The sequence below is a fragment of the Oenanthe melanoleuca genome, chromosome 5 (genome assembly GCF_029582105.1).
Source record: "Oenanthe melanoleuca isolate GR-GAL-2019-014 chromosome 5, OMel1.0, whole genome shotgun sequence".
NCBI lineage: Eukaryota > Metazoa > Chordata > Aves > Passeriformes > Muscicapidae > Oenanthe > Oenanthe melanoleuca.
Window position 1 is genome coordinate 11,824,592 of NC_079339.1, and position 15,411 is coordinate 11,840,002.

Here is a 15,411-nt window from a genome sequence, read left to right on the forward strand (position 1 = left end):
CTAAAGGCTCGCTGTCCCGGAGAGGTGCTGGGGACGGACTCGTCACATGCCTCTGGGCCCTCGGAGAATCCCTCCACCAGCATCTTCTCTTTCCTCCGGTGGCTTGGAGCCCTCCGAAACTGATGTAGTGTTATTAATGGGGTCTGTAGTGCTCCAGTGGAAAGCGCGTGTGTTGGAGAAGAGGGAATGAACTTATCTAAGCGGTCAGTGAGAGAGAACAGTGGAAAGACTTTTCTCATCACTCGCCCCCTGTGCACTTAGGTAAAAACGACCGAAGAATTAAACACGGGTAATTTCTTACTGTTGTGTGGAACTGGTGTGTTTCTCTCCGACCTCACTTTCAGAGTAACCTGCGTTGCAAGAGTCCCCTGAATTTTGCTCAGCTGCTGCAGGAAAAGGAAGGAAGGGCTCTTAACATCTCTATTAATACCCCTTAATGATAATAATAACCGGGTGATGTCTTCATCGCAGTGACTCTGTCAGGGGGTGCCTGCCAGCCCCAGCCTGTTCCCGTGTGATTGACAGGCTGCCAGCAGGATGCTGCTCCATTGCAGGGGCGAGAGGCACAGGTGAGCTGCGAGCACAGACCGACATCTGAGGAGGGTTTCCTAATGGGGCTGTTTGGGCTCTTTCAAGTGTCTCAGACGTACTCATTAAACACGAGGAGCTCGGGGCCGGCCTGACGGTGCTGTAAGGAAATGAAACTAGAACCCTTGATTATCCAGACAGTTCTCAACAGCCTCCTTCCAGGAGATTTCATGAGCGCCTGTGTGTAACAGGGAATAATGGCGGTGGATGGGAGAGGTAAAGAGGAAATTAGTGTAGGGTGCACTTAAAAAAGGAGCAAAGTAGGAAACAAACCCCTGATGGGAGAGATGTGAAGATCAGAGCAACAAGGTGGGGTAATGCCTAGGAATATTCCGTGCTGTTGATGGAGTAGTTATGCTTAAGGATAAATTGTTGTCACTTTTAAAGGTGCACTGGAGAAATGGGGGACAGGAGGTGAGACTCAGAGAAGAAACTCTTTTTATGAAGAGGTCATTTTACCTTTTTAAGTTTCTTTCTGCCTGATTCAAATGGGCTCCACTTGCCCGCTCATCTGTGAATGTTAAAAGGGGATGCTGGACCTGCATAGGTTACAAATGGACTGAAATGGAAGCTTTTGCTAACTAAACCAATTCCTTTTGAAATCAAGCTTGAATGAGCTTGTTAATAAAAATGGGTTGTGTTAAATGGGTCTGTTTTACTCCCATAAATGGCCTTTTTTTTCCCTTTTATTTTTCTTTTTCCCAGAAGCCGGTCTGATTTTTACCATCTAAAAATCCCAGCCTTGTGGCTACTATCCAACTCTCCCCTTGATTTAAGAGGCTTTGCCATGTAGAGTTTTTCTTTGAGGGGTTTTCTTCTTTTGAGGGCTCTGGCAGCTCTGGGGGTATTCATAGTTATTACTGCCCAGAGAAGGCAGGATTTCAGGATCACCCCTCCCAGAAGTCCTGGTGCATCGCAAGGAGGACGCTCGCTGCCTCGTAGATAAGTGCCCCATGCTTTTGCATCCCTGAAGGCTGCTTGGGAAGCTGGGCCATGGCCATTGGCCTCAGAGGCAGCTGCCCACTCTTTCAGCTCGGGGCCTTAGGGCTGTGTGCCAGCCCCAGTGTGACACCAGGATTGCTCCAGCGGTGCCATAACTGCGGGTTTGTGTTCCCACTGCGGGGTTGTGAGCAAAAAGCTTCCTTGGCAAGCACGCTCCGCGGTGCCGAGAAGTGGTAGAGACTCAGTAATACTTTTCTGTGGGTCTTCACAGATATCATTGAGGATGAAGGGGCAGGCTGAAAAAATAACAACAATAATAATGTTTCTGACTTGATGTGTTGTGGCATCACGTCAAGTTATGTCAGGGAGGTAACAGCATTTTGTATGTTTGAAGTGACATAATATAACTTGACTGATGCAACATGACTTGATATTAGAAAATACTGTTCACAGTGGAACTTTGGCAGGTATCTTCCCAGAACAAATGTTAGGAACTAAGAGGAGGTGGGGGAGAGAAAGGTTGAGAGAGAAAAACTTCAAGGCTCGCATTTTAGTCAGTTCCACTGTGTAAATCACTGCAGAATTTGCTGTGGGCAAGCCAACTGACGCACCGTGCAGCGCATTTAAAAATTTCGAGATAATGAGAGTTAAGATATTTCTCAAATACGTAAATGTTTTGATTGCAAAGACCAGATTTCTGCTTTAAAAAGTAAACTGACATCAGGTAGCATGATTAATTCCAACAGATTGTGTTAATTGTAGTTGACTTAAATTGCTGTACAAATGTGTTGGGGGTTAGAAAACTTCTTTTTTTAATTGTTGGTGTGTGAAATGAGTAAGCAGATAAAGTGTTTAAAAAAATCTGTTTGCACAGGGAGTAATCCAGCCTCTATGACATGATGGAGCAGTAAAGGAATAAAATGTACATTGATCCAGTGCTGCGTATTTTTTCATGAGTGCATTATGTCTGCTAGTTTGCTCTGCTGCAGAAGTCAGCTGTGACAGACAATGGCTAACTTCATTTTCATCAAAACCTTGCCTTTCTTGTAGTTCCCAAATAGGGGAAGTTGAAATGCACCATATATTTTGGGGTAAGTCTGCCCTTTTTGAAGGTGGCAGGGTTGAAAAGTACACAGACAGACAGACAAATGGAACATTTTTGGAGTTCACCATTTTCTGATGGAGGCCAATAGTATGTGGAAAGTGTTAAAGTGCCTCAAATCTAGAAAAAGCTGTGGTTTTGTTAGTTTTTGCGCCGACGCTTTTAACTATTAGACTTTAATCTTTGGGATAAAGTCCTCCTCCTTTTTAGCTTGTGACACTTCCTAAAAGAAAGTGATTATTTATGGTGGTTGCACTCTTACGCTGAAATACATATTCAACACTTGCAAACTAGTATCACTAGGAAACAGGAGTTGTTGGAAGCACTAGATGAAAACAGTTCAATGTAAAATGATACATTTAACATCAAATATTCTCAAGGACTGTTAGGATTAAGTATTGTGAATGAAGGGGGAAGGAAAAGCCACTTCAGCTGGGGATAAGGAATCTAATTAAAAATGGGTATTAAGGATATATAACTCGAGCCCGCTATCATGCTCTTTAGAGTACGGTTGTATCAGTTGTAAAGGGAAGGAAGAAGTATCATTAAAGCAGAAATGAAATGTTTTCTCAGATTAAAGGACTGGGATGAGTGAAACGGTGCTGTTGATTTTGGTAGCGAAGTGTCTGATCCCGCAATCCTTGCGAGAGCCATTGGAGACAAGAGATGACTTGTCTGAAAAAGGAACGAGAGTTGCTGGATGAAGGATAAAAGGCGTGGGCCCCCAACTTGTCACTTTATATTTGAGCATTGATGGCATTTCTGAAAAGTGGAGCAAACCTGTTCAGGGTTTGTATCGCCTTTGATTAGGTAAAATCATTGTAATATTGACCAAGTGAAAATGGAGCTGCGTTCTCCGGAGCAAACCCTGAAACTAACACCGACACGTGAAAACAAACCCAAAATGTTTGCGCAGAAAATTAGTATCAAGTTTTAGGTCAGCGGGGATGAGTGTAGCGCAGCTGTGCAGAGTTGCGAGCCCGTGCCCTGCCCGGGCTGCTGCGTGGCACAGCCGCCGGTGGCAGGGAGCGGAGCCGCAGCATCCCCGCAGCATCCCCGCGGATGAGCCCCGCCGAGGACAAAGCGGCGGCGCAGGTGGCCCCGCGGCCGGCGGCACCTGGGCGGGGGCCGGGCGGGCTGCAGGTGGTGCTGCTGAGCCGGGAAGCGGCGATCCGCCAGGAAATCCCGGCAGGAGCGCGAGAGGGGGCCCTGGGAAAGGAACGCGTGCATTTATTCATCGCAAGTGTGCAAGGCTCACCAATTGAGAGGCGGAGGCAGCACTAGCCGGGCTTAGGTATTCTGGCCTCTCTGAATATAATTTCGGATTTAGAGTCAGCTTCAATCCAAAGGGAAAACACTTTATAAGGCTGAAAGCTGTGTAGTTGCAACAGCCAGGGTTATGAGCTATCAAAGGCAATTACATTAGAATAGATTATACTGTGTAAATTGAGCCATTTAGAAGGTGAGAACCAAAGAAACAGCTCCGATCCCCCTTCTCTCTAAATTGCAGTTTTAGTTCCTTGCAATTCTGAGGCACCAAAGTAGGTGAGACTGCTTTTGTATCTGCAAAGTGCTTTATTTCTGAGTGTAATTCTAACTGAGTGCAATCTAGGTTAAAAGCTGGACAACTGGGTAATTAGAGCTCACTTGCTGCTAAAGGACGATCAGCTGTACCGTAGCTCATTTGTGTTCCCAGAGACTTGCTCTCCTCTCCCCTGAGCGGAGGCTGCTGGAGAAGAAGCATCTGTGCCCGGACTTTTCTTGATTGCGGAGATGATGGTGCTGGACAAGGAGGACGGTAGGTGGGCTGAGATTGTGTAAGCCTGTGCTCGGTGTCTTCTGTGTGCTGCTGATGTAGAAATGAGGAGTTTTGAAACAGATGTGCGCTGTGCATTTCAGAGTGTTCTGCTCTGAGCTTCTGATGTTTTTTTTCTCATGTGTAGGTAAAAGCATGCTTGCTCTCTATTTCTTTTTACCTCATCTCTGACATGATCGGACAGCCAAGAAGGGTTTACTCCAGGCTCTGTTTGCTGAAGGACACAGCAGAAACAGCTTGATTTTTTTTTTTTTTTTTAATATCTCTGTAGATTTTTCTTTCTGCGAGTTACTCTAATATATCCATTTTAGCCTGTTAGTTTTAACAGCTTTTATTGTAAATCTAATTTTGAGATTTTTCTTTCCCTTTCATTTGCATGCCATTTAGGTCTCTTTAATGTGCGCCTTTAATATGTATTTCTCACAGCTTTTCTTCATAGCTATAAACATAATGACAATAAGCTAATAAGCCTCTGTGGCAAAAAGAAAAAAAAAAAAAGCATTGGTTTATGCTAAGAATTTACTCCCTTCTTTTTATAGCGAAGTGGAGGTTCATTTGGGATGTAATTTCATGAATGAAGCTGAAGGAGGGCTTGACTGATTTTAGGACTTCACAAATGCTTATTTTTTTAAGCTGTCTAGTCCTTATCAAGGATGCTTAAGGGGAACAAACTGATGTAAGGAATATCAGACAGGGTTAGTTAGTAGCCTGGATGATCTGATGCTATCTTTTGCAGTTGCCTGCCAGGGTGTGCAACTTAACTGCTCAGTCATCAGTAGTTTCTGGGACGAAGGTGCCAAGTCCAATCGCAACCTTTTAATGAGGGTTGTGTTGTTTTGTTTTGTTTGTTTTTTTCTTTTGTTGTTTTTTTTTTTGCTAAGGCTGCTTTGTGGCTTAGGTCTTCCCTCATAGTACACTGACAGCAAGGTTAAAACTGAGGCAGAGCAGAAGGCTTCTGTAGCCATCCACATGGACTTCCATCCATGGCACTGCCTCTTGCCAAGGACCTCCACTTTGGTGGTACTTTGTGCATGGAAAGAAGCATTTCTACCTATTATCTCCTTATTTCATTCCATCTGTATAAATGGATGAAGTGGGCCGTGGAATGGATTTCCCTGATCTTTTAAAATTTATTTCAGAAAACTCTGTAAGTGTTTAAAAAAAAAAAAAAAAAAAAAAAAAAAGTTGTAGGCTGTTGCCCTTTGAAAGTAAAAGAAATTACTGAAAATTTTAAGACTGTAGACAGGAAACAGCTTTTCATAGGGCGCAAAAGAGCTTGGAGAAATTGGAAGTTGGGCATTTTGGCAGTAGCATTGATTTTACTTGAATATATGTATTGCTTTTTAAAATATTTATGAGAAAAATAACTTGTAATTCAAAGTCACTTACTTTCCTGTGTCAGGGTCATGCTAACCATGTTTTGTGACTAGTACTGAAAGCTGCTCAGTGCTATTAAGTTGAAATTATATGATTTTTTATTCCACAACCCATATCTGTCTTCTAGTATTTTACAACTGAATTAGTACTGCACTGGAGAATAATTATGAAGGCTTGACTATTGAAAGACTAGAAGTCTTCTACTAAAGTTTCTCTCCCCTCTCTCCTTTCCTTGCCTCCCAAAAAAGGGGGTATTTTCAACTTAGCATTTTGAGCTCTTACCTCATTGTAAGTTTGATTTCTAAAATTCTCGCTCTGGCATGTTCACACATGTAGAATTTGAGTCTACTTTCTGGGATGGCATGTGAGGTTTTCTGTTTCATGAAACATTTGGGACGATGAAAAAATCTGGACTTTTCACTAAGACTTGACGCTAAAATATGAGACTAAGCAGAAATGCATCATTATCAGTAGTGCTCCCTTGTATGCAGATTCAATCAGATTTGGACTAAGAGTTGACCAATGTGAGATAAAAGTCCCTGTATAAGTTGTCATGCCCTTCTGAATTCATTCCATACTAATTAAGTTGGCATCCCAAAACTGTGAAATAATTTTATTCGTGGGGGGGAAAAAAAATAAATCACGGGCTTTATTTCTGTTAAGAACTCGTAAGTTCCTTTGTTAACACAGTAGAACTTTGAAAAAAAACCAAGTAGATGTGGAGCATCTGTTACACATCTTCTAGATCAGCTTTGCAGTTGACTGGCCTGTGGATAAAAGACACGCTAAGTGCTTGAGTATTGCTTATGCTGGGAAAACAAATGAAGCTAACAGGGTTTCAAAGGCTTTGAAGCAGTGTCACTCTCAGAGGTGTTCAGTTGTTTTCTTTGGCAATATAAGTTGAAGCTAGCTAGTTTACTTTATTAGAGGCATAAGGCTACTCTTGTAACCTTCCTCTGACTAAGATGAATTTGGCTGACTGACCTTATTTCTTTCTGGACCACACGTGTTGTGCTGGGTTTGGGTTTTTGGGTTTTTTTCTTTTTCCTTCCTTAGGATTCATCTCTTTTAAAGGGCAGCAGCATTTTCTGTATTTTGTTAAATCTCCCTTTTCAATTTGTGCCTCCCTACAGAACTATGTTCTGCTATGATGGAGCAATGCAAATCAAGTAGAATAGCCCAAATTAATTCTTCACATTGGCAGTATGATTGCCTGCATGGAATCAATAATGCATCATAGAGGGATCAAATTTTGGAGTATAATGTGTGAATAATGCTTGACACAAAACAAAAATTCAGTAATCATAATAGCAATTAGGAAAAAGCTGCAGCTTATCCCAGCTGTAATCTCTGCTAACAATGAAGCACAGCCTGGTAATCAGCATGTATGGTATGAAATGCACTAATAGAAATCACGGCTCTTTGTTATGTGTGTGGGGGGTGAAAGTTTCCTTTTCAGCTAACTTGTGCTGTGTTAACCAGACATGGCATCCTTCAACCAAATTGTGGAGTGTGTGTGCACTTGTAAAAACACTGATCAGCTGTGTGTTCATCCTGCTGTTTGCATAGACAGGAGCACCCCAAATCACGGGTCCTTTGTGTTTTTGAGCAGAACTCTGATTAAACAGATAGCAAGAGTAGGCTGAGTAAATAACACATCAGAGGACTCCATTAAACATGTACCTTGGTTTTGTATAGAAGGAAAATTTCACAGCTTCTTTAAAAATGAAAAAAAGATGGGTACTCATTGGTTGTATGCTTCGGGGTTGGAGAATGGGTCTTAGGGTCTTAGGGCAATGAATATCAGGTAATTTGAAACTGGGTTAGTGCAGCAGTTGGGTTCCCTGTTGTGTGGGAGCCCATCTTGCCCCACATAGAAGGTAAAAAACCGCAGCATTTGGAATTAGAAAGGCAGAGAAATGGATTGTATAATGTCAGTGACGGGAGTTGTGCCACAGTGCCCTGGCCAGGGCAGCAGGGCTGTGGGCTGGGAGCATGCCAGCTGCCATATGGAGGTACCTATAGATAGGTGGATGGAGAGACACCTCTCTCCAGCAACACAATTCCAAGCAATGCGGATAAAAATGCTTATACACACCGAAATACAGCAGGTAGAAATTGTGCCACATAGGAAGAAGAGCTGTTCTGCATGCTGCTGGTACCTTTTGTTTTCATTTGAGTGTACCTTTCTCAGGTGTACCTGTTGAGGAGTCAGGCAGAGATAGAGAGAAGGGGAGATGGCATGGTGGCTTTTCCTGATGTGAGATGGAATTTAACTTTCCTGTTGCCTAATGTTCCTGAAGCTCTCTCTCTTGTGCCACTCTACCTTGGACCTTCTCCATGGTCCACTGTGTCTAGCTTACCATGTGTGAAGACTGCCTCCACATCTTCCCAGACATCAGCTTACTCAAAAAATGACTGATAAAGGTTACCAAAGACCTTATTTTTGCCTATTTAGCTGAGTTACCCGTTGGTGTTTTGAGGGTGTGATCTTCACACATAGGGTTTTGGTGTGATTGTGGAGGTTTGGTCTGGCTTTAGTTCATGACACAGTGTCCTTTTGTGTCTCAGAAGTCACAGCAATGGATTAATATATTCATGAAGAGGACATAAAAAGTCATCAAAAAAGAATTCTAAATAAAATCGTGGCGCATTCAGCAGCAGAACATGAGACTTGGTTTGGCCATAAAGGACGAAAAGAAATATTTGGACTGTTTCTCCAAAGCTAAATAAGTGTGGAGCCTTGGAGGTAGTTCTTCCTGGAGATTCCCTCTGCCCCTGAAATGGCAAATATGAAAGCATGGCAGAACTACAGGGTAGTAAAGTAATTGCCTAAACGTATTGAAGAAATGGTGGTTACTGTAGTTGGAGCACTGATAACCAAGATATCCTTTTAAAGAAATCTCATTTTATGGGAAGAAGAGGAGTGAAAGGAGATATCAGGCCTAAGAGGAGCAAACTGCTTTGTATAGGAGTATGGCAGGCGATCAAATAGTTCCTAGTGTTTGTTCAGACTAGATAGCTGAAGGATCTGGGTAGGATGTCATCATACTTCATCCCCAGATGCTGTTGACACGTGATAATTGCCTGGTTGACATAACAAGCGTTGAAACAGTGTAAGGACATTTTTCAGCTTGGGTAATAGGGCAAAGGAAGCAACTTGTTCTTGGAAATCAGTTTGCTCTAATTTTGGTTTAATGCAGTAGAAAGTATACTTGATACCCTGGCAGCAGAACATAATTCGTCTTCTTTGGAGTTAGTGTTAAATTTTATTATCTTTAATAAATACAACATGAACATGTCAGCCTGTTTGTCATAGTCATTCCAAAAATGCTCTCTTATGGTAGAATCTTCAGAAAAATTCCTTTTAAGAGCAGTGCATTATTAATAAAGTAATCCATTAGGTCTGGTGATAAAGGGTCACAGCAGAGTCTGAAATACGTTTCTTAAATGGTTAAGAAATTTATCATGGTTGGAGGATTAATTGATTTCATTTGGAGGCTTTCATAAGGTTTTCAGGCATTGTGTTTAGAGATGGTTTTATTCTCTTTGGAAAGTGCTTGCTGCTCAAAGTTTTGCTTTACTGTCATTAGCATGAACTATTATTATTTCTGCTAAAGGCAGACTGTACTTTTAGCATTATAAGTGATCGCATCTGCGAGGAGTCTTACCTAGGTAAAGAATATGAAAGTTTATGGCAAATAAGGTATTTTACTTGAAATCAATTCAAATTCAGAAGAATGGTATCAAGCCTTAAGTGTCGCAGTGTAAAAATAAAGAAGGTTCTGCAGATGCTGCTAAATGCTGAACTATAAAACTCCAATGGGTCTATATCTTTTAAAAATTGGACAGAATTGTCATCATTTAGAATACATAGACATTGTTTTATACCATATAGAAATCACTGCCCCCAACTTCAATAACGTGCGTAACTGTTGCCAGGGAATGATTTATTCAGTGAATGTAGCTCCTATTCACTGAAGACTTGGGGGTGGAGGGAAGGGTGTTTTAAAATGAATGTTGTTCACTATTAGATTAACATAATTAAACCTATCTGAGAAGAATTCACTACAGCTACTGTTTTTTAGTTCTCTGTGTGTGTTTTCTCTCCTCCAATGGGATGGCTCCCAAGCCCAAGTTTCCAAGAACGACGTGGGGTGCTATCCATGCAAACAGATGCTCAACTCTCCAGTGAATGTTCTTGCAATCTCCTTTCTACTTACATTCCATACTGAAGCAGATAATGGATGCTCTTGTCCAAACTTAGAGGGTTTTTAAGTTTCATTGAACATTTTCGAATTCTTTATGCCAATGTTCAGAGTTCCTTGCGTGCTAATCAAACTCTGAAAGGGTGATTTGGGCAGTGACAGTATTGTTGGTGTTCTTTTTAAACTAATGATATCAACAGTTCTAGTTTCTCTTAAAGAAGAAGTGGATGATTGTTGCATATTCATGACTGAACTGCAGAGAACTTGGACCAGAATTAAACAATTAACCCTCTCGCCAACATCCATTTGAGTGGAAGCCAGGGTTGTTCCTACTTGGTTTATTATGGATCTGAGATATAGAAATGTATTCCGGAGGACTGTGTTTCTAATAAATAAAAAGGCATAATGAGAATGTAACTGGGAAGGAAGACAAAAGCAGCCATGCTTTAAATTGTTAATGATGGTGCCAGTGGCTGCAGCTTTACCACAGCTGTTTAAATTGATCAGCTAGTGAAAATGTTTTGTTTTGGCATTTTCCCTGCATGTGCAACTCTTTCGAAGGGACTTCTGGAAGCTTTTCAAAGGGGAATCATGATCTTTTTTTAAACTAGGCTTAGAGCTCCAGAGTTTCCAGTATTTTGGAATCCAATATTTAAGGATGCAGTTCAGTTTTTCTTTTGTAAAGTTTTTGGCTGATGAGCCATTATTTCCCCTAGATTTCCTTTACCACTTTTTTTCCCCTCCACAAATACTGCAAATTACTCACTACCCATAAAAGCTGAGGCAACTGCACACTTCCTAGCTGTCCTTTTTTTTGTTTTTTTTTTTCCCATCTGTATTTTACTGATGCTACCAAGCCTGATCAGAACAGCAGAAAGGGGCTATGTCGATTTGCTATGCATCTTTTGGTCAAAGCATCCAGTGTGAAATTGTTCTATAAAATGTACGTTTTCAGAGGAAACTCACTCCTAATTTCTTTCCTGGTTGGCTCTACCTTGCAGCTGAAGTGGGTTAAACAATGTCTCTTTATCGCTTGTATCCTTTCCTTCTGTTCCAGAGAAATGGATACACTTCAAAAAGATGCAATCTCTTCCAGGCAGGTGGGGAGGAGAAGATTGGACTTTGTGTGTTCACAAGTGATGTGGTAGAGATGTTTGGGTATAGGACTGGCTTGTTGTCTTTTCCAGAGCACCTCCTGCCTTGAGCTCATGAGCAGACCTGCCTGGGACCTTGTGTGAAGCCTCTTCTGGCATTCCTGGTGGCAGGTGACTCCTGGACAGGCCATGCCTTAGATAATACTGAGCAGCCAGGTTTCTGCATTAATGTACTTGCAGTGAGGGTGGGTACTCAACATTATTCAGGATCCATTATATATTTATCCTTATACTCCTTTGTGGAAAATGATTTCTGTAAGTACCCTGTTACGGTTATGAAAGCCTAAATAAGCATCAGTCTCAAACCCTTTGACCTGTCTGCACAGAATGGAGATCTGTTTTGAAGAGGACTCCTTTATATCTGTTTTCACTCCATGCCCTTCCATTCATTTGCCTATACAAAGCAATAAAGGGTAAAACCAAAGTAACATAAATTGGTCTGTCTTCCTGAATCCATGTCTCGCTAATGTACCCAGATTAACTCAACTGTAAATTGTCTCCTTTGGATGTCGTGTCTTGCTAAAAGTTTCCTATATGATTCATGATTTGGATTGCTTTTAACAGCTATTGGCTAAGCAATATGGTAAATGTACAAGGTGATGCAATTGGCATTAGTGAGAGGATGCACAGGAGCATGTAATGCAGTCAATACTACATTAACTACTGATGCCCAATTACAGAAACTGGAAGAGTGGCTTTTAGGAGCATTAGGACTTGCAGAAGAGCTGAGATCACCTGCCGCTCCTTGCCTAAAAGCTTCACCCTTTACGCGCTGGGATCAAAGCAAACATTTAGTTGCTATTTTGTCATGTATAACAACGAAGGTATTTTCCCCCCCCCGCCCTTTTTTTTTTCCCAAAAAGTGTCACACGATGCTTTTAGCACATGTAAAATCCTATTTCTGTATTTCAGGACTCTACTTCCATCTCCTGGGGCAAGACTTTATTTGAATAAAAACTCTTTAACCACCTCTGCATTTGTTTCTCTGAAGCTTACTATTTCAGCTAGTTTTTCTTTTAAAGAAATCCTAAGTGATATTTAGAGTGTCCTATTTCAGTGTGCCAGAGTGGCTCCCCATTGCTCCCCCCAGCTTCTTTCCAGTTTCTAATCTGTATGTGATTGTTTGTGACCTCAGCTGGCTCCAAGTCCCTAAAAAGTGTTTTAAAATACAACCAGATACCACATAAAACAGGATATTTGAGTGTGCAACCTCTCTGCAGTCCACATTCAGATTAAGCACACATTGTTTCCACCACTGCTTTTAAACCCATTTGCAGTAGACGAGGCAGTAGGCAAAGGACCACATTATACTAAAAAACAGTGCATAGTTTTAGATTGAGCTGTGTGATCACAGCTTCTAAATCTATTTTAAAAATAATGAGCAACGTCAATGAGCAGTGTCATTGCTGCATGGCAAAGCTAGCAGCCCACAAAGTTTCATCTGGACTTGGAGCGAGATGGGAAATTAAGCAGCTCTAAGAACACTGAAATATTTTAATATAAAAGACAGCTGGCAGGTGGCTTATTGCTCTTGTTGCAGCATTTGTCTTTACTTCCAGCTATGATACTTGGCATATCACTGCTGCTTTTAATCCTCAAAGCATTTTGCCAGTACTGAGGAATTTGTGCACCCAAAGTGATGATCCGTGGAGCTCAGGCCTGGATATATGGGGGATGTGCCTGACCCCCATGAGGCATGGGCGGATTTTTGTGTTTTAGCTGCCCCTGGTTTGTTCCCCTCTGCTTTGTCTCTGCTGGGCCTGGGTCCCACCTTGTCTGCTGTCCCATGCTGGGTTAGGAGGTCAGACTTCTGCAGAAGAAGGGAGAAATAACTTCTGGATCTCCTGGGAAGGACAGAGTGCTATTGGAGCAATCACTCTCCTTATCTGTTTCGGGGGCAGTTTTATTGATCCCCACTCAATTGGCAACTTTAATTTTGGGGGTTTTTGTCCCTGAGTCCAAGGAACTGCAAATTGTTGAAGAAAAGCCTTTATTAGCCCATCTTCCTGCCATAATTATTGGGCATTGGTCACATTCCCCTTCTGCTCCTGCTGTGACTGAGTGTTGGTCTTGTCCCCCTCTTCCATTTCGTGGGGACAACAGAAAAAAACGGGGTGAGGCTGTGCTCTAAAATATCCTGACAGTCTACAGGCATTTTCTTAGTGACTACTTTTTCTGTAGATGGTGCCTGAACTCCTCAGCCAGCGGTCGAGTTGGATGTCCATGGGTTTGCTGGAAGCCGCAGGAGCTCTGCGCCACCCCTGGGTACCGGGATGCTCCGGCTGTTTGCTGCGGCAGGAGCAGGGGCAGAGGAGGAGCCTCTGTTATTTTTAAGTCCGACTGCGGCTTTCAGGTGCCGATCGATGCTCTTTTGAACGTCTGGGGGAGGAGAGCAGAAGGTGACCCGCTGGTTTTCCCCTCGCACTAATGTGTTTAAAAGGTGGCACCAGCAGTGGGGGCGTGGGGGAGCTCGGCTGAGCTGTGCCTTCAGCGCGCTTGAAACGCAGACAAGTATCCCGGGCTTGATGCACTTTCCAAGCTGTACAAACAGTGTTTGAAAAGTCTGAAGTACCCAGCAGGGCGAGTCAAAACGTCCTTGAGCAACTTTGTATTTAGACAGTGTTTTCTCTCTGCCTTTGATCAGGAGGAACAGATGTGCCTCCTCTCATGTGTGTGTTTGTGCACACCCCCTGATGTACGCGCAGTCCCTGTCCTTGTGCAGGGCTCCAGCATTTAGAGGATGCTGTTAGTCCTCTTTGTTCTTTCTTATTACTGTTGTCCTGTTGCCTTTTTTGTTTTGTTTTTATTTTGGTTGTTGTTGGTGGTGTTGTTTTTCCAGGGAATCTAAGTTGGAATTTAAAGAGGTCAGACTAAAACAAGGTTTTAACTTACTCTCGCTCATTTCCTTATCTCTCTTTAACTTGGACAGAGTGGGAAAAGAATATATAGAGTAATGCATCCTTTAAAAAAAAAAAAAAGTATGCATATATATAATTGATTCCTTGACTAGTTTTTTTTTGGGGGGGGCAGGTTTTGAGCATTTGGTCTAAGTGGGCTGCTCAGTGAAATTTGTACATTCATAAAATAGCTGATTGAAAAGCAATATTTCAGATAAATACAAGCCAGCGATCTATCAGCAGTTGTAATAAAAGCTGGGCTTCAGGCTGTGATTTTATTTTGAAATAATAAGAATTGCTTTATTCTTTTTACTTGAGTTACCATGGTAATTCTGTCGTGTAGCAGTGTTATATTGATTTAGAAAGTGGACAGTAATATTTCTTTTGTGTTATTCTGTTTCTAGGGGTTGATTTCTAATTTCCACTTGGAGATTACTTTTATAAATTTCTTAAGTCCTTCCACTTTTTTCTCTAGCAGTGTAATTTTCCTCTCACACATTGCTATTTTCTGAGCTTATTGGTTTGCTCTTATTTTAAATTAAACTTGCTGGTTTCAAATATTGAAATGACATCTTTGTCTGTGTCTGTACTTTGGTTTAGCAAAATATTACAGTCTGCTGTTTTATGCTTAATAATTTAAGGAAAGCTTTATGTCTGCCATCAGTAGTTGTTGGTAACTCATGACTAAACCAACACAGAGCTCAAACCTCTGACATTTTAATACCATGTAATGGTGCTTCCACCCTGCACGTTGTTTGGGTTTTTCTTTAATCTGCCTTGTGTGTGTGCTAAAAAGAATGCCAATTAAATTCTGAAGAGATCAGGAGGAGCTTTTGGGTGGAGCTGGATCTTGGCCACTTTGGGTCTCTGTCATGCATGAAAGAATCACTGGTTTTATCTGTGACACAGGTATCATTCTGGCTACCCATATTTCTCTTGCAATTAAGAAACTTCAAGTTTTCTAGAGGCAGAATTTTGACTTCCAGAAGTGCTCGTACACACTCAGTGGCAAAAAGTAACAAACTCCTTTAGCTCTGTACAGGATTGTTATATAAGATTTTCCCAACTGTTCTGATTCTGTGTTACCTCAGCTATGGAGCACTGCTCTTAGATTGCTGCTGCTTTAAGAAAGGACAGTCTGAACAGGATGTGGCTGTTTCTTGTGGCATCTCTTTCTTTATTTGTGAATGAGAAATAATGCTTCTATTCCAAACTTGGAAGAAGAGGGGAAATGAACCTCAAGCATCACTGTCTTCAGAAGTGGTGTGGTAGATCCTGACACCAAACCCATGAATTCTGATTTCCAACAGGAGTCATTCAGATGACC

General features: G+C 41.8%; 1 protein-coding gene across 4 annotated transcripts in view; it reads left to right on the forward strand.

Moving 5' to 3' along the window:
- Positions 1-15,411, forward strand: part of LMO1 (LIM domain only 1) — a 60,346-nt gene that overhangs the window by 816 nt on the left and 44,119 nt on the right. The window contains exons 1-2 of one of the 4 annotated variants that reach the window (XM_056493688.1): positions 3,810-3,926; positions 4,329-4,430. The exons of 1 other annotated variant lie outside the window; for it this stretch is intronic. In XM_056493688.1, coding sequence (XP_056349663.1) covers positions 4,406-4,430 — 25 coding nt within the window. In that variant the 5' untranslated portion in view covers positions 3,810-3,926; positions 4,329-4,405. Of the gene's footprint in view, positions 1-3,809; positions 4,431-15,411 lie in introns of those variants that run through there. 2 more of the 4 variants (XM_056493689.1, XM_056493687.1) reach the window with 2 other exon arrangements.